This window comes from Phocoena sinus, chromosome 1, assembly GCF_008692025.1.
Source record: "Phocoena sinus isolate mPhoSin1 chromosome 1, mPhoSin1.pri, whole genome shotgun sequence".
In the NCBI taxonomy this organism is placed as follows: domain Eukaryota; kingdom Metazoa; phylum Chordata; class Mammalia; order Artiodactyla; family Phocoenidae; genus Phocoena; species Phocoena sinus.
In genome coordinates, this window is record NC_045763.1 from 82,939,141 (window position 1) to 82,966,604 (window position 27,464).

Below are 27,464 nucleotides of genomic sequence, written 5' to 3' on the forward strand. Positions count from 1 at the left end.
ACTTCCCACCAATTAAAAAAAGGAGGGTGGAAAAAAAAAAAAAAAAGAGGGTGGGAAAGCATATGGATGAGAAAGAGGATTATTGTTAGACATAATTGAAGTTATTTATTTACAAGTATGTATTTCTAAATATCAGAATAATTGAAGTTTTGTGTTGAGTCGTTTAATCAAAATCTGTCTAAAGTTGGAGAGAGAAAATATCCTGAGAGATTGCTGTATTGATTAATTCCTAACCTGAGTTAAAATGCATACTGACCTGACTAATATAATCTGAAACTATTAGGTCAATATTACTGTAATTATCTAATTCTGAAAGTTCATACACATATGGTTGACTCTAATAACCCTTGAATATGTTTGTAATTCATTGAGGAGTTTTGACCTGTTCTAACAACCACAGCAAAAAAGGAATTAATGGGAGTGTTCAATTGTTAATGAACCTAATAAGAGAGGGAAGAGAAATTTACATTCCTAGAATGTCACTATATATCAGACATCATGCTAGGCACTTTACATGGGTTACTTACTTAATATTTCCAACAATCCTATGAGTGATATATTGTAGCATTATCCTACTTCACAGATGAAGAAAAATAAGACTTAAAGGGAGAAAGTGATATGTAGGTGACACTTAGTCCTTCTTTGTGATGAAAACCCAAACTCATGAGGATAAATTAGAGGAAGCTGTTGTAAGACAGTGAGGCTGGGCGAAAAACATGTCAGATAGGTTTCAGCATGAACAAATGCAAGGTGACATTTCTTTAAAATATATTCAGAGAATAATGGTAAGTCATTATTAACTACTCCTGTAGTTAGTAAGATACTAATCCAAGCTGTTACAGGCAACACACCAATAAAGGATTGAGCATTACCAAACACTAAATGTAAAACTAAATTGAAAACACTGCTCTACTCTTCTACAAACTACAATATATCCAGATCCATTCTATTCTATTCTGCCTACTTCATCTCTAGAAATAAATAATGGAATCAAAAAAGGCCCGGATGAAATTGACTGACTTATTTAAGGGAAAATGACACGAAGTTTTTTAGGTTAAAAATATAGATTCTTCCATCCTCAGGGCACTTTACGTGAAATGTTGGTCTAGACTCTGGAGTATGATGGCAAGAAGGATGAACATGCTCACTCGTCTCTTTTCCAGTAACTCATGTGACAAACATCAGATACTGTCCAGATGCTAGAAATCAAAATGACAATGATATCTTTTAGTCACTTGTCTAGACATCCCTGCCATTTTACTGTGACCTGGGATATAAATGCAGACCTGTGCCAGGCTCTACCTATCCCCTTGGGCCTGGAAAAGCAATTCCATACTGTTGCATTTGTTTTCCTCAACCCCTGACCTACCCCAACCCTGGTTCTATAACATCCTCCCATCCTTTAGGGGAAGGCTAGTTAAAAAAGTTTAGGGACTTCCCTGGTGGGGCAGTGGTTAAGACTCTGTGCTCCCAATGCAGTGGGCCCAGGCTCAATCCCTGACCAGAGAAATAGATCCCACATGCGTGCCACAAGTAAGAGTTTGCATGCCGCAACTAAGGAGCCAGCCCACCGCAACTAACCTGGCGCAACCAAATAAATAAATAAATATTTAAAAACAGTTTGTTGTCCTAATTTCTCCCTCCAGCTGGCCTGGGCTTCACTGGGGAAGATGTCTCATATGTGTTGAACCCTAGGATCAAAGTCCCTGTGTCAACTTCAAAACCTTGCAGAAATGAAAGTGAAAAAACCTATCATTGTTCCTAGCCCTCGTTATTTATGTAGAGTAAAATATTTTAATCAGGCCTTAGTACAAACAAGACAGCACATGAAGACAATAAATCTACAGTACAATTTCTAAAATATTTATTTGATAAAGTATGGTCAGTTTAATGAATATAAACCCCATTAATATTAACAAGTTCATAATGGGAAATACAGGGACCTGTGAAATAAGACATAAATATAGTAACTACAATTGAAGTGGAGATTAGAGCTAGCCTAGTGGTAGCAGAAAATCCCAAAGCGTTGGGCCCCTCCCTTCCCAAGGTCAGCTCTGCACTGGGCACAGGAGAAGAGTTAAAGCCCAAGCACCATGCCTTTTCTGACTGGCTTAGATTACAAATCCACTGAGCCAAAGTCCTTGGTTTGGCCATCATTTTATCCATATAGTTATCATAATCAATTTTTCTCGCCCAGAATACCTCTCATACATCTGCCCCTACTAGGTACATGAGTTTTTTTTTTTTTTTTTTTGCTGTACGCGGGCCTCTCACTGTTGTGGCCTCTCCCGTTGCGGAGCACAGGCTGCGGACGTGCAGGCTCAGCGGCCATGGCTCACGGGCCCAGCCGCTCCGCGGCACGGGGGATCTTCCCGGACCAGGACACGAACCCGTGTCCCCTGCATCGGCAGGCGGACTCTCAACCGCTGCGCAACCAGGGAAGCCCAGTACATGAGCTTTTGCTAAAAGCAGTTTGTTACAGGTTGGGTTCTCTGGGAAGCAGATCCTGAGATGGAAAGTAGCACATGGGAAGTTTATTTAGGAATCTCTTAAAATCAACACTTATAGGGGAAGGGAAGAAAGAAAGAGTGGGCAGAGGGAGAATTTGGCTGCAATGTAGCCACAACAAGGTCTTAGCTGACTCCATGGGAAGGTCTGAAGTTAAGATGATCCTTGAGTTGTCTCCTGCTGAAGTAAAGGAGCCTGATGGCCAATAATGTTGAACATCTTTTGCTGTGCTCGTTGGCCATTTGTTGATTATCTTTGGAGAAATTTCTCTCTTTTTAAAATCAGTAATGTTGTTTAATCTATTTGTTATACAGAAGAGGAAATAAAGGAACGTAGAGTTATTTTCACAAGATTGCCCAAATAAAATCTGAGCAGGGCATATAGCATTTCGTTCCCACCTTCTTTCTTTCTTTCTTTTTTAAAAAATATTTATTTATTTCAGCTGCACACGGTCTTAGTTGCGGCATGCAGGATCTAGTTCTGCGACCAGGGATCAAACCCAGGCCCCCTGCCTTGGGACCACAGAGTCCTACCCACTGGACCACCAGGGAAGTCCTTCCACCTTCTTTCTTGAATGACCCTGGAACATTGACGCAACCAAGCATCACAAGGCCTTGGCATAAGCCATCCCAGAGTCTAAAGAATTAGACTTAAAAGTCAAGCAGGGACTTAAAAGTTTGATTCTATTAAAAATGAACTCATATATATATTTTCAAGCAAACTATTCTCAGGGGATTCCTAAGAGTCCTTTCTCAAAATGACTAGGTTTCACAATTAACCTTTGTGAATTTTTTTAAAATAAATTTATTTATTTATTTTTGGCTGCATTGTGTCTTTTTTGCGGGCTTTCTCTAGTTGTGGAGAGCGGGGGCTACTCTCCGTTGCGGTGTGCGGGCTTCTCATTGTGGTGGCTTCACTTGTTGTGGCTCACGGGCTCCAGGCGTGCGGGCTCAGTAGTTGAGGTACAGCGGCTTAGTTGCTTCACGGCATGTGGGATCTTCCCAGACCGGGGCTCAAACCGGTGTCTCTGCGTTAGCAGGCGGTTTCTTAACCATCATGCCACCACGGAAGTCTCCAACCTTTGTGAATTTTAAACAGAAGAACAAAATTAAGCTGTTAAAGGATCAAATGAGATAATGTATGACAAAGGAAATACAAGGGATTATCATGATTAAATATGTTTCTTGGTTTACCACAATATTTGCCCTATGCTAGAAAGTGAATAAGTAATTTTAAAAGAACTAAATTATAGTTTTTTTTAGGCTCTTTTAAAAAATTAATTTCTCGGCTTCCCTGGTGGCGCAGTGGTTGAGAGTCCGCCTGCCGATGCAGGGGACACGGATTCGTGCCCCGGTCCGGGAAGATCCCACGTGCCGCAGAGCGGCTAGGCCTGTGCGCCATGGCTGCTGAGCCTGCACGTTCGGAGCCTGTGCTCCGCAACGGGAGAGGCCACAGCAGTGAGAGGCCCGCGTACCACCACAAAAAAAAAAAAAAAGTGCATATGTAAAAAGACCAAATAACTAATCTGCTCTAAGACCAGTATTTTCCTGAAAAAAAAATTAAAAAAAATAAATAAAAGGGGTGAATCTCCATACTGTAAACAAACAAACAAATAAGCAAACAAAAAACAAACAAAATCACACATCTAATTAACTCTCATTCATCCTTGAGATCATAGTTCTAACATTTCTTCCTTAGGGAAGACTTCCCTAGACCTCCACACTAGGTATAAGGTCTCATAGTCCCACGAAGCTTTCATTCACAGCAGCATGTAATTACGCACTTGTGACAATATTTCATTAGTATCTGTCCCCCCTACAACCCACATGCTACATTGAAATGCCAAGAGGGCCAATAATTCCAGTTTTTAGTGCAATGGCTGACATATAGTAAACATTAGATAATATTTTTATTAATAGATTTTAATTTTTAGAAGTTTTAGGTTTATAGAAAAATCGAGCAGATATACAGAGTTACCATATAATGTTCCCTCCCCCACCCTGGTTTCCCATATTATATCTTTAGCGTGGTAGTTTTGTTAGAATTAAAGAGACAATATTGAAACATTAACTGAAGTCCATAGTTTACATTAAGGTTCATTCTTTGTGTTGTATAGTTCTATGGGTTTTGACAACTGCATAATGTCATGATCCACCATTATAGTGCAATATATAATAGTTTCATGACACTAAAAATCCCCTGTGTTCTTCCTATTTATTCCTCCCTCTCTCTCCTCCCTAACCTCTGGCAACTATTGATCTTTTTACTGTCTCTATAGTTTTGCCTTTTCCAGAATATCACAGTGTTGAACTCATACAGTGTGTAGCCTTTTCAGACTGGCGTCTTTCACTTAGCAATATGCATTTGTTTCCTCCATGTCCTTTCATTGCTTCATAGCTCATTTCTTTTTATCATTGAATGATATCCTACTGTAAGGATGTACCATAGTTTGTTTATCCATTCAACTGTTGAAGGACATGTTGGTTGCTTCTAGTTTTGCTACAAACATATGTAAACATTCATGTGCAAGTTTTTGTGTGTACATATTTATATTTATTTGGGTAAACACCTAAGATTGTGATTCCCAGATCATATGGTAAGACTGTACCTAGTTTTGTAAGAAACTGCCAAACTGTCTTCCAAAGTGCCTGTACCATTCTCCAGCAATGATAAGAGTTCCTACTGCTCTACATCTTCACCAGCATTTGGTTTTATCAGCATTTTGGATTTTAGCCATTCTAATCGGTGTGTAATAGTATCTCATCGTTTTAATTCGCAGTTCCTTAATGACATATGATGTTCAGCATCTTTTCATATGCTTTATTTGCCATCTTTATGTCTTCTTTGGTAAGTTGTCTGTTCAGGTTTTTTGCCCATTTTTAATTGGGTTCTTTGTTTTCTTATTGTTGAGCTTTAAAAGTTCTTTGTATTTTTTGGATATGTTCTTTACTGGATGTGTTTTGCAAATATTTCTCCCATTCCTTGATTTCCTTTTCTTAATGGTGTCTTTTGCAGAGTGAAGTTAATTTTCATAAAGTTCAACTTATCGATTTTTTAATTCATGGAGCATGGTTTTAGTGGTGCATCTAAAAGCAAATTGCCAAACCCAAATCACAAAGACTTTCTCCTATTTTATCTTCTGTAAGTTTTATAGTTTTGCATTTTACATTTCTTTGTATACTCAGTAGCATTTGTTAGATAAATTAAGGAAGGTTAATGTCAACAGAAATGGAACAGATGAGTTTGGGTGGGAAGAAAGTTACTGGTTCTACCGATTTTGAAGGCATCAGCATAAAATGAACAGTTAAAGCCTGTTGGGAACTCATCCAGAGAACTAAGTTGCAGGTTAAGACATAGTTGAGACAGCCAGTTGATCAGAGGGCAGGATTCAGGGTAGACAAAAGACAGATAAGTCAGAAGACATAAAGATCTGGTTCACCAGTCAGAATTTCAAGAGAGGGAGTCCAGTACCCTGGAGAGCTCCCCACATTTTGACAGCCTGGGAGCTTTCAAACGCTCCTAGATGACAGCATTTACATTTTCTCACAGGTTACATGACCAGAAACCTATATCACTGTACTGCATGAGTTTTAAATATCCTTTTAACTATTACAAGAGTGTAAAAATTAGGAAACAGAGAGGAACATAAAGGAGGAAAAAAAATCTTACCACAGAGATAATGATTAACTAATGACAGCGGTGAAACAAGATCCACAAATTGACCCTATTTATTCATTCCTGTTTTCTTTTGTCAGCAATCCTTCAAATACTCCAGTTTAATTTGTACATTTTGTGAAATTAAATTTGAATACCCAAGATTATGTAATTAAATATATTCTGATTCATTTTTAATTACTATTTTTGCCAAACCCTTGTTCCTGGCATAGGAGAGATAGGGAAGAACACTAGTGAAGCAAACTGGACTGGAGTACCAAGGCTTGATTAGGTGTGTAGCTTTCCATCTAATACCAGCCCTCTCCTTTATTGAGCTCTAGCTGAACTTCCTGCTGCATACTTGACATCTTATTTTAATATCCCATGGGCACCTTAAACTCAAATTGTTCAGAACTTAGTTAATTAGCTTTTCCCTCAAATTGTTCCATATCTTTTATTATCTATCTTGGTTAATTTTAATATCAACCACCTTATCCAGTCTTTGCAAAAATGAAGAAGGGAAGAAAGAAAGGAAAGAGGGAAGAAGAAACGAAGAAATACAGTCATCATCTCTCATCTCACTCAAGCCACAGACCTCAAAGATTATCCTCAAATCAATTCATTCTGTCACCTATCTCTTCCAGTGACTGCCAAGTTTTGTTGGCATCTCCTTCTGTCTCTGATGTCTCTTCTTTCCTTGCTGTTCAGACCTTCAGCCATTACTCACCTAGACGGTTGCAGCGGCCTCTTTATTTGCAGTATTTCCCATCTTGAATCCAATTTCCACACTACTACCAGAGCGATATTTCTAAAGGATGGATTTATTTAAAAATCCTCTGACGATTCTCCTATTTCTCTATAGGATAGTGATTAAAAAATCATCTCCAGAGTCAAACAAAACTGGATTCAGGGAATTCCCTGATGGTTCAATGGTTAGGACATGGCGCTTTCACTGGGGTGGCCCAGGTTCAATTCCTGGTCGGACAACTAAGATCCTGCAAGCTGCGTAGTGCTGCCAAAACAAACAAACAAAAATCGGATTCAGATCTGCACTTACTGTTCTGTGACCCTGGACAATTTGCTTATCATCTCTGTACCTCAGATGCTTTACCTGTAAAACAGGAATTGATAATATATGCTTCATAGGGTGGTTGGGAATATTAAATAAAGTAGCATACGTAAAGTACTTTTTCACACATCTTAGCAGAGGGTAAACATTCAATAAATATTATTATTATTACTATTATTATAATAATGGAAGTTCAAACTTCACTGCATGTTAGTAGATTTAAAATATTTTGATAGCCCAGAATAGCAAATCCTTCTTTGGGAAAACATCTTATCTCACAGTCCAGTCCAGTACTCTGCCTCTTGCAGTGACAGCTAATAAGACTCCACTTTTTTGGCTACAGGGATGGGCATTGGTTCAATTTTTGTTGACTATCTCATCTTCTTGCCTATAACATCTGGTTCAGGATAAGCATGTGACCCGAGCCTAGCCCAGCAGAATACTTCACTGGGATTTTTTTGGCTGGTACACTGAAGGTGGGGGGTAGGGATGGGGGAAGGAGGTAGAGGTAGAAAATTCCCTTTTCTTAATTGGTTCCTCTAGAAAATATAACCTTCCTAAAAGCCCTGTTTCCCACTAAACAGAGAATGCCATCTGTAGAGGAAGAGATGAAACACCATTCAGAGAGGAGAAGAGATGAGAGAGAGAGAGAGAGAGAGAGAGAGAGAGGGAGAGAGACGGAGGATCCTTATATCTCTTTAGTTTCTCTTTCTAGGCAACACCAAGGCAAGGGTTTTCACCTTTCCAAGGCTTGTTCTGGTTACAGTCAGGACCCTTGCAATGAAAAAAGTCTTGACTGATACCACTTGTCATACGAGGTCTCTCACGATAAGACCCAACCACCTTTCAATCCTGTTTCTATCTTTCACACTAGGTTTCACTAAATTTGTTCTTATTCCTAGCATACATCACACCCTTCACACCTCTGTACATTTGTATTGTATCTCAATTACTTATTAATGGCACTATCTCCACACTCTAAGCCCTCCAGCTCACTTTGTGGATATATATTATCAATGCTTGTACCCTGTCCTGAACACTGTGTAGCACAGTATTTCTGTTATTTATTGTTAAATAAATATCCATTTAAAATTTTATTTATATAAAGGCAGATCTGTGGTCCAAATGTGTTTCCAGGAATAGGGATATAAAGAATAGTAATGGCTTCCTACCCTCAAGAAGCTCGCAGTTGAATCAGGGGAGTCAGACATGTAATAACTGCTGTAAGAGAAAAAAATACTTTTACACATATTATTTCCTTTAATCCAAATGATAAAGCTTTAATGTTGATATTCTTATCCTCCCCATTGAATTCAGCAAAGAAGCTCAGGCTGTGAGAGTTTAGGAAACTTGCCCAAGATCACTCAGCTAATAAAGTGAGAGAGGCTGGCCAGCAACTCAGGTCCTTTGTCTTCCAGCGTTCCTGCTTCTGTTATTCTGTCTCTCACGTCATGCTTTCTGTCTTTTCTTGTCTACATCTTTGAACACTCAGTGGACAAAATAGCAGAGCAAAGCAGATAAGATGCTTTATTTTTTCTTACCACTGGATAATTCTCTCTCTCATCCCCTTCCTCCTAGCTTTTGCTGATTTAATCTTCAAAAGCTTCTGTCATAGGCAGGATATGTCACAAGCATGAATTGGAACCTAGTTCTTATGACTCTTTTCTTGGGGAGCCGTGCTGTGCGACATACAGGACTTTACCCAACCAGGGATCGAACCTGTGCACCCTGCAATGGAGGCGTGGAGTCTTAACCACTGGACCTCCAGGGAAGTCCCTTATGACTCTTAATTGAGTGATTTGTTTTGACTGCACACACAGTTTTCACTTGCCTTAAATTTTTGACTGCCAAGACAGCACAAATATCATTTGATGGAAGCACATGTAAATTATTCTGGGATTAGGGTAGGGGAAAGATGATTTGACAAGCCTGAGGAATGTGCACATGCTACAGGGTCCCAGCTCTGGGGAAGCTTTGCACACTGTGGGAGGCTGCTGAGAGTACACTTTGGAACCAGGAAAGAAAACCACTTTATTCTTATTTTTTTAATATCTTTATTGGAGTATAATTGCGTTACAATTTTGTGTTAGTTTCTGCTGTATCACAAAGTGAATCAGCTATACATATACATATATCCCCATATCTCTTCCCTCTTGCATCTCCCTCCCACCCTCACTATCCCACCCCTCTAGGTGGTCACAAAGCACCGAGTTGATCTCCCTGTGCTATGCAGCTGCTTCCCACTAGCTATCTATTTTACATTTGGTAGTGTATATATGTCCATGCCACTCTCTCACTTCGTCCCAGCTTACCCTTCCCCCTCCCCGTGTCCTCAAGTCCATTCTCTATGTCTGCATCTTTATTCCTGTCCTGCCCCTAGGTTCATCAGAACCACTTTTTGTTTTTAGATTCCATATATATGTGTTAGCATACAGTATTTGTTTTTCTCTTTCTGACACACTTCACTCTGTATGACAGACTCTAGGTCCATCCACCTCACTACAAATAACTCGATTTCATTTTTTTTATGGCTGAGTAATATTCCATTGTATATATGTGCCACATCTTCTTTATCCATTCATCTGTCGATGGACACTTAGGTTGCTTCCATGTCCTGGCTATTGTAAATAGTGCTGCAATGAAAATTGTGGTACATGTGTCTTTTTGAATTATGGTTTTCTCAGGGTATATGCCCAGTAGTGGGATTGCTGGGTCATATGGTAGCTCTATTTTCAGTTTTTTGAGGAACTTCCACACTGTTCTCCATAATGGTTGTATCAATTTACATTCCCATCAACAGTGCAAGAGGGTCCCTTTTTCTCCACACCCTCTCCACCATTTATTGTTTGTAGATTTTTGATGATGGCCATTCTGACCCGTGTGATGTGATACTTTACTGTGGTAGGAAAACCATTTTACATGGCATGGTCTCTCCAGCACTCTCCTCTGACAAAGCTTAACATTCTGCCAGCTGGTGAGGGAAAAATATTTAAAGGATCCACATCCATTTTCACAAAACAAGTAATGAAGGGTGAATTTGGAAATGGTAGGTAATAAATTGATAATGGGCATGCTATATTTTAAGATGTATTATATGAGGGGTCTAAATTTGCTATATATATTTTTACAACAAATAACTGGGTTTAAAAACAATGTTCACGTTACATATGGACGTTTCAGTTTTGGATAAAAAGGAAAGGAATTTTAGCAAATCCTTTTGATTTGATTATTATGAAAACATTCTTTATTTTTTTTTTTTTTTTTTTTTTTGCGGTACGCGAGCCTCTCACTATTGTGGCCTCTCCCGTTGCGGAGCACAGGCTCCGGACGCGCAGGCTCAGCAGCCATGGCTCACGGGCCCAGCCGCTCCGCGGCACGTGGGATCCTCCCGGACCGGGGCACGAACCCGTGTCCCCTGCATCGGCAGGCGGACTCTCAACCACTGCGCCACCAGGGAAGCCCTATTTTTTTTTTTATATTTCAGATCCATTTCCCTTTTCAGACCGATGAAAGCAAACTCTATAAGGACACAGAATGTGTTTCCTTTTTTTTTTTTTAACATCTTCATTGGAGTATAATTGCTTTACAATGATGTGTTAATTTCTGCTGTATAACAAAGTGAATCAGCTATACATATACATACATACCCATACCTCCTCCCTCTTGCTTCTCCCTCCCACCCTACCTATCCCACCCCTCTAGGTGGTCACAAAGCACCAAGCTGATCTTCCTGTGCTATGTGGCTGCTTCCCACTAGCTATCTATTTTACGTTTGGTAGTGTATATATGTCCATGCCACTCTCTCACTTCGTCCCAGCTTACCCTTCCCCCTCCCCGTGTCCTCAAGTCCATTCTCTATGTCTGCGTCTTTATTCCTGTCCTGCCCCTAGGTTTATCAGAACCATTGTTTTTTTGTTGTTGTTGTTACAGAATGTGTTTCTTTGACGTCTCTGACTTGTCTAGTTATTTGTATTTCTATCTCTGCACAATGAATAATGTAAAAGATCTTCTAGTCTTTCTCCACAGAGAATAATAGCTAATAATTGAGAGCTTGTAGGTTTATAAACACAGAATTTTATAATATTCTCTGTGATTTTTCAATTATATAAATTTTTATAAATTTTGAGAATTACCTAATATCTTGAATATTCTGCTCAAATTTTTGTATTTTTCACTTTTGGCTTTGAATATGGTAGAGAGCTCAATGCTATTATTGAGTTCTGTTACATATTAACATATCTGGATTATTTCAGTCAGAGTAAATTAAAATATGCTGGGTGGCAGACAACTCCAAATCGCAGTGGCTTAACACAACAAGAGTTTGTTTCTCTAATTAAAAATTTACATGCAAAAAGATGAATACAGGCCCATACCTCACAGTATACACAAAAATTAACTCAAATGGATCATAGACTTAAATGTAAGAGCTAAACCTATAAAACTTCCATGAGAAAACATAATAGAAAATCTTTGTGATCTTGGGTCAGGCAAAGAGTTCTTAGCTATAACATCAAAAGCATATGGCATTGAAAAAAGATCCATTGATCTTTATCAAAATTAAGGAACTTTTGTGCTTCAAAAGACATGATTAGAATATTACTCAGCCATCAAAAGAAACTAAATTGAGTTATTTGTAGTGAGGTGGATGGACCTAGAGTCTGTCATACAGAGTGAAATATGTCAGAAAGAGAAAAGCAAATACTGTATGCTAACACATATTTATGGAATCTAAAACAAAATTTTTTAATGGTTCTGAAGAACCCAGGGGCAGGACAGGGATAAAGACGCAGACATAGAGAATGGACTTGAGGACACGGGGAGGGGGAAGGGTAAGCTGGGACGAAGTGAGAGAGTGGTATGGACATATATACACTACCAAATGTAAAATAGATAGCTAGTGGGAAGCAGCTGCATAACACAGGGAGACCAGCACAGGGAGACCAGCTCCATGCTTTGTGACCACCTAGAGGGGTGGGATAGTGAGGGTGGGAGGGAGACGCAAGAGGAAGGAGATATGGGGATATATGTATACATATAGCTGATTCACTCTGTTATAAAGCAGAAACGAACACACCATTGTAAAGCAATTATACTCCAATAAAGGTGTTAAAAAAAAAGTGGTTAAAAGATTTGAATATATGTTTCACCAAATAAGATATAAGAATGGCTAATAAGCACATGAAAAGATGCTCAACATCATTAGCCATTAGGGAAATACAGATTGAAACCATGAAGAGAAACCACTTCACTCCCACTGGAGTCAGTAAAATAAAAAAGATAGACAATAACAAGTATTGGTGAGGATGTGGAGAAATCAGAACTCTCTCTCATTGCATACACTTTGGAAAACACTTTGGCAGTATCTCAAAAGATTAAACATAAACTTACCATACAATGCAGGAATTCCACTTCTAGGAATCAATCCAAGAAAAGTAAAAACAAGTATCTACACAAGACTTGTACACAAATATTCATAGCATCATTATTCATAATAGCCCCAAACTGGAAACAATTCAAATGTGCATCAACTGGTGAATGAATAAACAAAATATGGCACATTCATACAATGGAGTACTATTCAGCAATAAAAAGGAGAGAACTAGAGACACATGGCACAATGTGGATGAACCTCAAAAACATTGTGCTGAGTGAAAGAAGTCAGACCAAAAGATGACATACTATGTGAGTCCATTTATGAAATGGCCAGAAAAGGCAATTCTATAGAGACAGATAACAGATTGCCTGAGTTTGGCAGTCAGAATAAGGATTGATTGCAAACGGGCATAATGAATTCTTTTAGGGTGATGGAAACATCCTAAAACTGGATTGTGGTGATGGTTGCACAACTTTAGTCTCTGCTTGTGGCATTTTTCACAGAACTGGAACAAAAAATTTCACTATTTGTATGGAAACACAAATGACCCCGAATAGCCAAAGCAATCTTGAGAACGAAAAACGGAGCTGGAGGAATCAGGCTCCCTCACTTCAGACTATACTACAAAGCTACAGTAATCAAGACAGTATGGTACTGGCACAAAAACAGAAAGATAGATCAATGGAACAGGAGAGAAAGCCCAGAGATAAACCCACGCACATATGGTCACCTTATCTTTGATAAAGGAGGCAGGAATGTACAGTGGAGAAAGGACAACCTCTTCAATAAGTGGTGCTGGGAAAACTGGACAGCTACATGTAAAACCATGAGATTAGATCACTCCCTAACACCATACACAAAAATAAGCTCAAAATGGATTAAAGATCTAAATGTAAGGTCAGAAACTATCAAACTCTTAGAGGAAAACATAGGCAGGACACTCTATGACATAAATCACAGCAAGATCCTTTTTGACCCACCTCCTAGAGAAATGGAAAGAAAAACAAAAATAAACAAATGGGACCTAATGAAATTTCAAAGCTTTTGCACAGCAAAGGAAACCATAAACAAGACCAAAAGACAACCCTCAGAATGGGAGAAAATATTTGCAAATGAAGCAACTGACAAAGGATTAATCTCCAAAATTTATATGCAGCTTAATAACAGAAAAACAAATAATCCAATCCAAAAATGGGCAGAAGACCTAAATAGACATTTCTCCAAAGAAGATATACAGACTGCCAACAAACACATGAAAGAATGCTCAACATCACTAATCATTATAGAAATGCAAATCAAAACTACCATGAGATATCTTCTCACACCAGTCAGAATGGCCATCATCAAAAAATCTAGAAACAATAAATGCTGGAGAGGGTGTGGAGAAAAGGGAACCCTCTTGCACTGTTGGTGGGAATGTAAATTGATGCAGCCACTGTGGAGAACAGTATGGAGGTTCCTCAAAAAACTACAAATAGAACTACCTTATGACCCAGCAATCCCACTACTGGGCATATACCCTGAGAAAACCATCATTCAAAAAGAGTCATGTACCAAAATGTTCATTGCAGCTCTATTTACAATAGCCCGGAGATGGAAACAACCTAAGTGTCCATATCATCAGATGAATGGATAAAGAAGATGTGGCACATATATACAATGGAATATTACTCGGCCATAAAAAGAAACGAAATCGAGCCATTTGTAATGAGGTGGATAGACCTAGAGTCTGTCATACAGAGTGAAGTAAGTCAGAAAGAGAGACACAAATACCGTATGCTAACATGTATATATGGAATTTAAGAAAAAAAAATGTCATGAAGAACCTAGGGGTAAAACAGGAATAAAGACACAGACCTACTAGAGAATGGACTTGAGGATATGGGGAGGGGGAAGGGTAAGCTGTGACAAAGGGAGACAGAGGCATGGACATATATACACTACCAAACATAAGGTAGATAGCTAGTGGGAAGCAGCCGCATAGCACAGGGAGATCAGCTCGGTGCTTTGTGACCACCTGGAGGGGTGGGATAGGGAGGGTGGGAGTGAGGGAGACGCAAGCAGGAAGAGATATGGGAACATATGTATATATATAACTGATTCATTTTGTTGTAAAGCAGAAACGAACACACCATTGTAAAGCAATTATACTCCAATAAAGATGAAAAAAAATTTATTTTTTATACAGCAGGTTCTCATTAGTTATCTAGTTTATACATATTAGTGTATATATGTCAATCCCAATCTCCCTATTAGTCCCCCCACCCCCAATTTCCCCCCTTGGTGTCCATATGTTTGGTCTCTACATCTTTGTCTCTATTTCTGCCTTGCAAACTGGTTCATCTGTACTATTTTTCTAAGTTCCACATATGTGCGTTAATATACGGTATTTGTTTTTCTCTTTCTGACTTACTTCACTCTGCAAAAATATATATATTAAAATTTTTTTAAATTTATTTTTGGCTGCTTTGGGTCTTCATTGCTGCACGTGGGCTTTCTCTAGTTGTGGTGAGCGGGGCTACTCTTCGTTGTGGAGCACGGGCTCTCTGTACAAGGGCTTCAGTAGTTGTGGCTCGCGGGCTCTAGAGTGCAGGCTCAGTAGTTGTGGCGCACAGGCTTAGTTGCTTCGTGGCACGTGGGATCTTCCCGGACCAGGGCTCGAACCCGTGTCCCCTGCATTGGCAGGCAGATTCTTAACCACTGTGTCACCAGGGAAGTCCCCAGAAATTCCTACGACCACAGTTACAGGAATTTTTTTTACTGTGCCTCCCTCAGTGCCCTTTATTCCCTGAGCACCTGGCTTCCTCAAATTAAATGATTGCCCTCTTGTACTTATATGTTTACATAGGGAAATAGCAAGCTTTTTTTTTTAATTTCAAAAAGACAGGCATCATTGACTTCTCTAATGTATAAGAAATTAGAACAGTTTCGTGTGGCTAAAGCCAAAAGTTATACCAGTAAGTGGAAATTATAGGAAGGCAGATTGTACATCTATACAAGGAATAACTTTCTAGTTATTAGTGTTTGTGAAATTGAAATGACTGCCTCTGAGGTTCTGAACCACTGAAGATGTTGAAGCTGAGGGTTGCTGACCACTTGAGAGAAATGTTGAGGAGAATTTAGATCAAATGTTCTCTAAAACTGATATTCTGTGACTAGGCTTAGATGCACAGCAAATATACCTGTTTGTGTAATATCTTTATCCATTTTTGGACTGCATCTACTTTTTTTAAAGTTAAACTCTACTCAACCAAAAAGTGTGAAGGGCATTGAAGATATATTTTTGAGAAACTATGTTATCACTGAGTTCAAAATGAAACTTGAAGGGTAGCACATAGACTGAAGCTGTCTTCTTAAAAAGATTGAAAAACATGGTACTAATTATCCCTGTGATGTAATATGACAAAATATAAAATGATTTTTAAAATATTTTGACAAAGTTATAAACAAAGGTCCCTCATGTGGCTACTAAGAGGAGCTGGGTTTTATCTAAGTATAAGTCAGAGAGACAAGCATGCACTCTCTGTCACTTGGAACCTCTGTCGGCAGCTAGTACGAAAAAGTTCTGTATTCCTAAAATAAACCACTTTGCACGAAATTATTCTCAAATTTCATCGCAATTCGTAAGGATTTGCAAAGCAAGTAAACAGAGAAACCTTTCATCGTCAGGGAAAAAAAGTCCGAAAATCTTCTATATAAGCAGCTTCTGATAGGAAGGAATTTGGGACTGGACAATAATTGCCGAACAAAATATAATTCTGACATCCAGGGTCTTTTCCGCGCTGAATGAAATTCGAACAGCAGGTCTCAGGGTGAAGATAAGAGATTTTCTCCACAGAAAGGATACTGGCAAGGCAAGACGTAGCGAGCACCGTCTTATTTCTCAGGAACAGAACATGCAGCGTGAAAGTTGGACATAATCTTCCCTCTGCAACACAAACAGCAGCAGGACAGCGTAGCGTCCCAAGCTCAGCGTTCACTATTGTGTTAGCGCCGGCGGCGGAAGGACTTAGCCCCGCCGCAAAGTTAAAGAGTCCTTCTTTGTTCAGCCCCGGCCGCGGACGCAGGGCACGGTGTTCTTCCGCGCTTACCACACAGTCTCCGCCCCCTCGCGGCTCTGGAGAGCTGCCATTCGGTCCCGGAGTCTCTCTGCGCTCCCAGAATGCACCGGCAGTCCGCGGGAAACCAAAATGGCGAAGGGTTGTAGTGAAGTGGGCTGTGTTTGAGGCCGGTGTAAGAACGCTCACTCTCTCCCCCCCCAACCTTCGTCCCCAGGTCCTCGGTTTGTGCGTGTGTATGTGCGGGGTGCCTGGTGGGGCGGGTGCCCGGTAAGTGCTCGGACTCGCAGGGGAAGCGCCCACGGGGTCGTGATTGGTTGTTTTTTCCTGTATGAAGCGGTTGGCACCACTGAAGTGACCGAATGAGGTGAGAGACCTTGGCCTGGGAACCAGGCTCTTCCGGAGGAGGTGGAGGGGGTGGGGAGGAGGAAGAAAGGAAGCAAGTATAAAAGGGAAAGATGGAGGCTCGAGGTGGGGGTGGGGGCTCCAGTGTACGTATGGGGGTGCCTTGCATATATGTATATGTTGAAAAGAATGGATGGAAAGGGGCAGTCAGTTGGGTGTTGGAGAAAATAGGGACTAAAGGAGCGAGCAGGGCGTTGGGGAAGTCGGTTGGAGAAACAAGATGAAACGTTGAGACGGGGAAGCTGTGTTTGGAGGGGCAGGAAGGAACCTGGGGGCGGGAGACGGTTGGAGGGGCAGGATGAACCTGGTGATGAGGGGGTGGGGAACCGAGGGGAGGAGCCGTGAGGAAATGGGGACTGAGGGAGATGAGGGGGACCAGAGTGCAGGGGTTGCCTGGGACCTTAGGGGCCGCAAAGGGAAGTAGCAGCATGAAACGGGAGGGTGGTGGAATTGTATGGAATTGGAGTATGGGGGTAGAGTAGAAGGGCAGGATGGAGTAGGAGGATAAGGGGAACACTAAGTAGAACGTGAGAGCAAACCCTGAAAGCTTAAGGGGAAGAAGTGGAAGGGAAAGTGTGAGATGGGGGAGAGGTACCTTATATTCGGAGCCCACCAAAAATTTGAGACAGTTTTCTGTTTAATTAAATCTAACTCGTATGCCTGCTTGGATGTGGATTTGTATTATTGTATTCATTTTTACAACTGAGGTACTTACGGTTGAAGGGATTTTAACTAATTTGCCAAGATTTCTTAACATGTTTTAGTAGTGCCAGAACTCTTAACTATGTGTTTTACAGTCTGGCGTCCTTGGTTGCTAGAATTTTTCTTTGGAAGCAGCTAGAGGGAACAGATGGATTTATCGGGGTGATTTGACGAACTGTGAGGGTTCCTGAACAATGGGTAAAGGAATATGGAATGCTATTCTATTCTTTAAAACATTTAACTTTGGTTAAAGATAGAACCCATTTACTAATTCAAATATATAAACCTAGGTAGACCTGTGTATAACGTAAGAAAGCACCATGTGAGGTCAGTATAGAACTAGAAATATGTAAATAGTGCCTGATTTAATTTGACTCCAGATGCTCCGGTAGTAGTAACTTTCTCCTTCAGATTGATTCCAGGTGACCCTTCTGTACACTTTGCCTATAGGCTGGTTTCAATTTCCATGTTTTCATTCTCCCTTGAGAATTTCTTTTTTGAGCAGTGGATTGCAAAGACAGTGAATTTAAAAGTATTTAATGTGGGTAAAATAAAATGTACTTAAATTATTGAGTGACCTTTTCAGAGGTTTGAAATGCTTTAAATGGAGCCATTTTGACGGACAGCTGTAAGTGCCCAGTAGTTTTGGCAAGGAAAGAGCTGATTTTAAATGTCTTTTCTGTTCTTGATATTTGGAATGTTATTCACACTCCAAGCATTTGTAGTGATAGCTTGCAAAGGGAATACAAGGTGAAACTTTTTTTTTTAGGTTCCTAATATAAAAATCTATTTGAATTCATATTTTAAATTTGCTCGCCTTCATTTTTTTTAAGTGCTAAAAATATTCTGAAGTATTTGAATTAAGAGTGCACCTGTTTCCTGATAACTGCATATTCATGTCAATGGGCATTAACGGAAATCTATACCTATCATGATGAAATGCACACACAATTTTAGAACTAGAAGTATAGAAATCATCTGGTTAAACTTTTTTTCTAGATGAAACAAAATATATTTAATTATGCTTTTAATTATGCCTGTTACCTCAAAGCTCAGTTAGGAAAGGAATTTTATCCTTTGTATTTTGCTGTGGGTCATAAGTTCTTTGATGTCATGGATTATAAATATACCTTTTCATTAGATCTTTGACTGAAAGGATAATTTGTTTTATTTGTATTTCAGCATAATCTTTACATCTGACTTTAGGAAACTGGCAGTATAGTGATAATCTATTTTAACAGATGGGGAAATTTGCCTCTGAGCAGTTGCCATGGCCAACATCTGTAGACTGGTGGTTCTGAAAGTAAAATTTAATTGCAGCTTTAGTTAGTCTAAACTTCCGTGAATGATACTCCTTGGTTGATATTTTTATGCTTTGTTTCCCATGTTCTTCAAGATTTGTTTCTTGCAGCAAAATACAGTATAGCAATCCTAAATTGGAATATGGTAGTTTCTCTTTGGATGTTTTTTATGTATTCGAGTAGTGTTGTCCAATAGAACTTTCTGCAATCATGGCAGTTATCTATATCTGCTGTATCCAGTATGATAGCCATAGGCCAATGTGGTGTTGAACACTAGAAATGTAACTGGTGAGGCTGATAATTGAATTTATAATTTAATTTATTTCATTAAAACTAAAATTTAAATGGCCATATGTGGCTGCTGTATTGGACAGCACAGTATTGCATCCATTTATTAGGCATTGTCACACCCATCAGCCATGGAAACCACAGGAACTAAGGAACTGTCTTTGAACTAAGGAGATTCAGAACTGTCTTTGAACTAGGGAGAGTCAAATTCTCTTTGTACATTTTTAAGATGAAGTAATCTTCATTTTTGCCACGCATCACGTCTTCTGTCATTTCTCTGTTTTCATATAACATTGCAAAAGAATAATGAAGTTATCAATGTCTCTGGTCTTTTTAAGATGTAAGTTTCTTTTTCCTGTGTCAAAAACAACAAAAATGGATTTTAGGAAAATTAGTTTACCTTGTTATTTTAAAAAATTTATTTTGTTATTTTTACTCAAAAAATTTCAAACACATACAAAGTGAATAGAAGTATAATGAACTGTTTTGTATCCATGCTTGTTTCATCTGTACTTCTACCCCCCCCACTCCTTTGTTTTTATTATTTTTTAAAGTTTTTTGAGGGAAAATTTACACATCTTGAAGATCTTAACTCTACACTTTTAATAATAGTTTGAGATATAATGCATGTATTATATTTATATATACATAACTCACATGTATATACCCTTTTAAGTTATAATTCAGTGATTTTTAGTATATTCAGAGTTGCACAACCGTCACCATTATCTAATTTCAGAGCATTTTATTACTCCAGAATGAAAGTCTGTATCCATTAGTAGTCACTCTCCATTCCTCCCTACCTGGGCTAACCACTAATCTACTTTTTGTGTTTATATTTTGTCTGTCTTGGACATTTCATATGAATGGACTCATACATTTTTGTGGCCTTTTGTGTGTGGCTTCTTTCACCTAGCGTAATGTTTTCAGAGTATATCCATGTTGTAGCACATATCAGTACTTCCTTTTTATGGCTAAAATAGATTTCATTGTATGTACATACTACATTTTGTTTATTCATTCATCAGTTGATTGACATTGTTTTTTCCCCACTTTTTGGCCATTATGAATAATGCTACCATAAACATAACATGTACAGGGTTTGTATGGACACGTGCTTCCATTTCTCTTGGGTATGTAGCTAGGAGTGCAATTGCTGGGTCAGGTGATACCTCTGTGTTTAACGTTTTGAGGAAATGTCAAGCCATTTTCCAAAGACCCTGCACCCTTTTACAGCCTCACCAGCAACTATGAGGGTTACAGTTTCTCCACATCCTTGCGTGTACTTGTCTTTCTTTTTGATCATAATCATCCTAGTGGGTGTGCAGTGGTATCTCCTGGTGGTTTTGATTTACATTACCCCGATGGGTAATGTTGTTGAGCATGTTTTGTAGTTATTGGCCTGTTGTATACCTTCTTTGAAGAACTGTCTATTCAGGTCCTTTGCCTATTTAAAAAAAAATTGGATTATTTCTCTTTTTACTGAGAGTTGTAAGCATTCTTTGTATATTTTGGATACAAGTCCCTCATCAGATGTATGATGTGCAATTATTTTCTCCTGTGGATTGTCTTTTCACTTGATGGTGTCCTTTGTTTTTTTTTTTTTTTTTTTTGCAGTACGCGGGCCTCTCACTGTGGCCTCTCCCGTTGCGGAGCACAGGCTCCGGACGCGCAGGCTCAGCGGCTGTGGCTCATGGGCGCAGCCGCTCCGCGGCATGTGGGATCTTCCCAGACCGGGGCACAAACCCGTGTCCCCTGCATCAGCAGGCGGACTCTCAACCACTGCGCCACCAGGGAAGCCCCCTTTTTTTTTTTTTGTTTTTTTTTTTTTGGCGGATGATGTCCTTTGAAGCACAGAAGTTTTTAATTTTGATGAAGTTTAATTTATCCCTTTTTCTTTTTTTGCTTGTGTTTTTGATGTCACATCTAAGAAATCATTGCCTAATTCCAGTACTTTTTTTTTTTTTTTTTTTTTTTTTTTTTTTTGCGGTACGCGGGCCTCTCACTGCTGTGGCCTCTCCCGTTGCGGAGCACAGGCTCCGGACGCGCAGGCTCAGCGGCCATGGCTCATGGGCCCAGCCGCTCCGGGGCATGTGGGATCTTCCCAGACCGGGGCACGAACCCGTGTCCCCTTCATCGGCAGGTGGACTCTCAACCACTGCGCCACCAGGGAAGCCCTCCAGTACGGTTCTGAAAAATGGATATAACTGTGTTTCTCATAAGCCTATCATGGTGTAGAATACTTCTCTCTAGGAAGCTCACATGTAGCCTTTCTCAGTCTTCCCTCTCCCTAATTACTGTTCACTTTAATTTTGAATAGAACTTTATATAATGGAATCATTCAGTATGCATATCTGTTAAAATTTTTGTTTCATGAAACTAGAACTGCAGTCTTAGCTTGAAAAATCCCATTATGCAAAGGATATTGTAGTAGTGGCTTAAGAATCTTACATTATGTGGTGACAGTCCTAACCAGTACTTTGTGTAACATGAGGTTTTTTTTAATGGCTTATGAAGACAGTTCTCTTATTTTGAATGGATAAAACTGAGTAGGGACTTAATGAGTATTTACTTCCAAATGTTGCCTAAGATGAGGATTTAAAAATTAAGGGCACAGGGCAATGTGAGGGATCCTTGTGATGATGGAAATATTGGTATCAAATATTTTTGGTTGTGATATTATTCTGTAGTATAAAATGCTACATCAAAGATGCTTCCACTTGGTAAGAGTTACATGGAATTTATTATTTCTTACAACTGCATATAAATCTACAATTATCACAAACTAAAATGATTGATTAAAAAATAAAAGTTAGGGGGACAAAAGTGGACCAAAGCAGGCGTAGCAAGAACAGGTCAAATTGGTTTGGTTTCGGTCAGTCAGGTTCTAAAAACAAACTAAAGATGCGCGTTTGTTTTTCTCTACCCTTACTAGTGAAGTTTACATTGCAGGAAAAGCTCCCACAATTTTTTTAAGTTGTAGTGGGGGGTGGAGTGGAAAGACACAGGTGTCTACTGGAAAGTACTGAATGTATACTCAGAAGATTGGGGTCTTTGTTTAATCTGCTAGATCCGCAGCAGTTTTAGTTTCTTTACCTGTAAAATGGGGATGTTACCCACATGTGTTACTCACCGGATTGTTGGGAGGGTCAAGAAGGAAAATAAAGGAGAAAGCACTTTATAAACTCTAGGTGCAGTGTAATTGGTTAGTATTATTTTCCAGAATCTTTTCCCAGAAGAGTTGTTGTATAGAACAAGAGAATCAGGTATACCTGTGATGAAACCTATGCACTAAAAACATCTTCTACAACTTTCCTCTCCAGCTGATGAGTATGTCTAATACTGAATGAATAAATTATTTTGCCCTGTTCATAATTATGACCTCAGACATGTTAACTAAACTGCCATGTACGCTGTTGAGTATAATATATTTAGAAGTGTTACTGAACCAGATGTTGAATTTTTTAAAACCATATTTTGTTAGCATTTGAAAATACTGGCCCTTGGTGTTTTGGTATGACCAGTGCTGATAGATCTAATTGATCTAAGATAAGCACCCATAGAGCTATCAATAAAAAACCAAAAAACAAACCAAAACAAACAAGACCAGTTTCTTAGAACTCATACCCTAGAGATTCTGATTTGAGAGATTTGGTACAGGCTTTTATATACGTTTGTGTTTAAAATTTTTTCCCACTTGATTTTGTTTTGCAGCCAGGGTTAAGAAGTACTAAATTTTGTTCTAGGGTCAAGTTTAGAAACTTACCACTTATTAAAACATTACTAAGAGCTATACAAAGGAAAGACTAATAATAGGCATGTTTTTCATACTTGAAATGAAAAAGAAAAATATTTTAGTAGTGTTTCCATCACACTCATTTAAAATCTTTTAAATAAGTGGTTAATAAAGTAGTTAATGGAACTTTGTAGTCTGGGAACCTTGTGAACCTGTTAAATGTTTTATAATATTGCATTTAGGTGTTGTGAGATAGAGAATTCTCCTTTCAGGGAAGCGTTTAAACAGAGGCTAGATGATCATCTTATTTAGGGATATTATAAGGAGGGATTTTTTTTTTTCATTAGCTAGGAAGTAAATGACCTTCTAGGAACTTTCTGAAACTAAAATAAGTTTCTAGATTATAATGAAAACAATGGGCACTCTTTTTCCTTTAGGTTGATGAGAATTGTCGAGGGGGATAGAATCCTTCCCCAAATTAAGTTTCTCCTGAATGTCCTCTTTTCTATTTTTTCAGTCTTTTCCACTTTATGTCTAAATTCATCTCTTAGATTTTTCTTTTTCAAAAACAGCCTGCAGAATATGATGTTTTTCAGTTTTTTTGTTTCAAGAGTTTTATTGCTGTTCATTAGAGAGGAACAAACAAAAAGTGGTTATTTGCAAAAATTAAAAATTTAGAATAGCCTTACAGAATTCACTAGTGCAGTGATTCTCAAATTTTTTGGTCTTAGGACCCCTTTACAGTCTTAATTCTTGAGGACCCCAAGAATTAAAAAATGAGAATACATATGTGCACACCCCATTAATCTTAAGAGTGAAATCATCACATATCATTTAGTCCCTGGAAAATTCCACTCTACAGTTCTGGGAGAATGAGTGAAAAAGGCACATAATGTCTTAATATTATTTTGAAACTAGCTAGGCTTTGTAGAGCTCATAGATCCCCAGGTACCATACCTGGAGACCTGCTTCTTCAGTCTACTCTTTCTTTAGGGAGTTAGGGTGGTTTTATGCATTGCAGGGTGTTTAGCATTCCTGGCTTCTCTCCTTAAGCAGATTTTTGTCTCTTCTTGGGAAAAATTTGAGGCTCTCAAACATGAACTACTTCAGGACAGGAATAAAGATGCAGACGTAGAGAATGGACTTGAGGACACGGGGAGGGGGAAGGGTAAGCTGGGACAAAGTGAGAGAGTAGCATTGACCTATATACACTACCAAGTGTAAAATAGATAGCTAGTGGGAAGCAGCTGCATAACACAGGGAGACCAGCACAGGGAGATCAGCTCCATGCTTTGTGACCACCTAGAGGGGTGGGATAGTGAGGGTGGGAGGGAGACGCAAGAGGGAGGGGATATGGTGATATATGTATACATACAGCTGATTAACTTTGTTATGCAGCAGAAACTAACACAACATTGTAAAGCAATTATACTCCAATAAAGATGTTAAAAACAACAACAAAAAAACCCACCATGAACTGCTTCAACTTCCTATCTTCACATCTACCAACTTAACTATAAATGTTTCCAAACTGACATGAAAAGAAATGTACCTTCTTTGATTCAAGACTAGTCTTTCCCTTAAAGATTCAATTTCTCTGACTTGTGTTTTCAGTTATCTTTTGATATCCTCCTTTCATATTAGAAACATGGTCAAGACTTTTCATACTTAAAAACAGAAAAAGCCATTCACCTTAACCTTGTATCCTTATCCAGATGTTTGTAGCCCTCTCTCCTTTATGTAGCCAAGCTCTGAAAAAATAGTTTCAACTTCAGCTCTCATTTAAACTTTTATTAATAAAGATATATATATGATGCACTCATTGTAGAAAATTTAAATATTAAAAAACTTTAAAAAGTAATCTATATCACTCAGCTACCAAAAATGCCTTTTTTAGTCTCATTGCCTTCTTTTTAAGCATATTTTTCACTTATGCTAAACACTTAAAAATTTCCTTTAGTGGGGTAATGCATGTAGTTGACTAAAAATATCAGAGTATAGAAACAGAAGGATTTAAATGAACAGCTACAGTCTTTAGGCCTCCTGAGTCCTGCTTTGAGAGGGAATTATTTTATTTTTAAGTGTTATATTCCTTTGTTCTGCTCATTGTCTCCATAATGCTAAGTGATACTTTTTTATACTACTATTTTTTTTTTTTGCGGTACGCGGGCCTCTCCCGTTGCGGAGCACAGGCTCCGGATGCGCAGGCTCAGCAGCCAACGGCTCACGGGCCCAGCCGCTCCGCGGCATATGGGATCCTCCCGGACCGGGTCACGAACCCGTGTCCCCTGCATCGGCAGGCGGACGCTCAACCACTGCGCCACCAGGGAAACCCGTATACTACTATTTGATTTACTCACTTTAGACATTTTGCTGTATAAAGACATAAAGATTATGCTGTGATAAAGATTCAGTTAACTTATGCCCTACATTTCTTTTCTTTTCCCCTTTCCAGTTTTTGGGTTCTCTACTGGTTAGTTCCTTAACTTTAAACTTAAACCTTTTTTCATATCCCATCAGTTTTGGACTTTATTCCTCCACCTTGTAAGGCAAGTATTATTAAACTCCCTTCCTTTGCCTTGGTTTCTCTTCCTCCTTCCACTGCTCAATTTTTGTCATTTTCACAGTGCTTTTCTGTTTTAAATTTTGATAACATTTAATATTCTCTTCTTAGCTATAATTATCTGTCTTGTTTATAGTTGATTCTAAAGGTTGAAGATTAATAAGCAGCTTTTATATGATCTTGACCAAGTAAATATTATCGTCTGCTGTGCTGGATAGAACCATGATTACAGTTCCTTTCTTGTAACACTTTTTTCCCTTAAATTTCTAACACTTTTTCATGTTTTCTCTGCCTTTGTCTTATCTGTAAATTTTTCTGGTGTCTTAAACTGTCTTAAACTGTCTAGTTTGTTAATCTTCCTTTTTCCTCAAACACCACTCTTTAGAACCTTTTTTTTTTTCTTTCTTTTTCTTTTTCTGGTCCAGACTAGTTGTGCTCTAGATTTTTTTCATGGCTGCCATTGTGGGGATTCTCTCTGTTGCTCTCTTGGGTTGGGTGCACTGTTTCCTGCATCCCATGTTTTTTCTTTCTTGGGGGATATTTCCTCACTTTACTAGAGCCAAATCCTCAAATCTTGGTTTAAGATCTTAACATTTATTTTATATGCCTTCATTTTTTTCAAATTTAGTTTGGTTCATTGGGATTCTAGTTTGAACTTTATTTTTCTTCACAATTTTGAGGCAGTCCGTTATCTTCTAGAATCTTAACTCTAATTCTGCTTTTCATTCTTCTATAGGTAACTTGATTTTTCTTTTCAGAAGCTTATTGAGTCTTCTGTTTTCAGTGTTATGCAATTTCATGCAAATTTAGGGTTTTTGAAAATCAGTACTTTGAAAGTCCTATCATTTTGAAGATTTTTGTCTCCTTTCAACCTTGGGAAATTTTCTTTTATTATTATTTAAAAAATAATATTCCCTCACGCCTGTTAGATTGGCTCTTACCGAAAAGACAAGAAATGACAAGTGTTGGTGAGGATGTAGAGAAAAGGAATCCTTGGGCACTGTTGGTAGGAATGTAAATTGGTGCAGCCACTATGAAAAACAGTATGGTGGTTCCTCAAAAAATTAAAAATAGGACTACCATATGATCCAGCATTTCCATTTCTGGGTATTTATTTCAAGAAAACGGAAACACTAACTCGAAAAGATACCCAGTTGACCTAGAATGACACAGGTTTGAAGTGTGCGGATTCACCTTTATGTGGATTTTTTTCCCACAAATATAGTACCTGTATTTTCATTTTACAGGTCTTTAAGTGTGAGGGGAAAGTTTGTGTTTGATTAGAGATCACAGTATGTGGAATCAGAAGAACTAGGATTTGATTATGTTTCTATCCAAGACTATTTCAGTTTCCTGACCTTGGGTGAGTCATTTATCAGTTCCTTTGTTTTTGAGGCAGAGATAGCAGCACTCAGATTTTGACTCTGCATCGGGGTGGGGGTGGGGGTGGGGTGTTGGTTGTTGCCCCTAACCTCCTACTTGTTCAAGGGTCAACTGTATATACCTCCCATGTTCATTGCAGCATTATTTATAATAGCAAAGACCTGGAAGCAACCTGAGTGTCTATCGGTGGATGAATGGATAAAGAAAATGAGGTAGGGATGTGTATGTGTGTGTGTCATGGAATATTATTCAGCCATTAAAAAGAATGAGATCTTGCAGTTTGTGACAACATGGTGACTGAACCTTAAGGGCATTATGCTAAGTAAAATAAGTCAGAGAAAGAAAAATACTGCATGATCTCACTTATATGTGGAATCTAAAACAGGACAACAACCAAAAAACCCAAGCTCAGATACAGAGAAC

General features: G+C 38.8%; 1 protein-coding gene across 5 annotated transcripts in view; it reads left to right on the forward strand.

Moving 5' to 3' along the window:
* Positions 1-16,729: 16,729 nt before the first annotated feature.
* Positions 16,730-27,464, forward strand: part of MTF2 (metal response element binding transcription factor 2) — an 85,717-nt gene continuing 74,982 nt past the window's right edge. Inside the window, exon 1 of one of the 5 annotated variants that reach the window (XM_032638431.1) lies at positions 16,730-17,030. Coding sequence is in view for 2 of the 5 variants with exons in the window: in XM_032638407.1 (XP_032494298.1) it covers positions 16,902-16,933 (32 nt within the window). In the remaining 3 variants the exon portion in view is untranslated. The remainder of the gene's footprint in view (positions 17,031-27,464) is intronic. The other 4 variants (XM_032638414.1, XM_032638423.1, XM_032638407.1 and 1 more) reach the window with 4 other exon arrangements.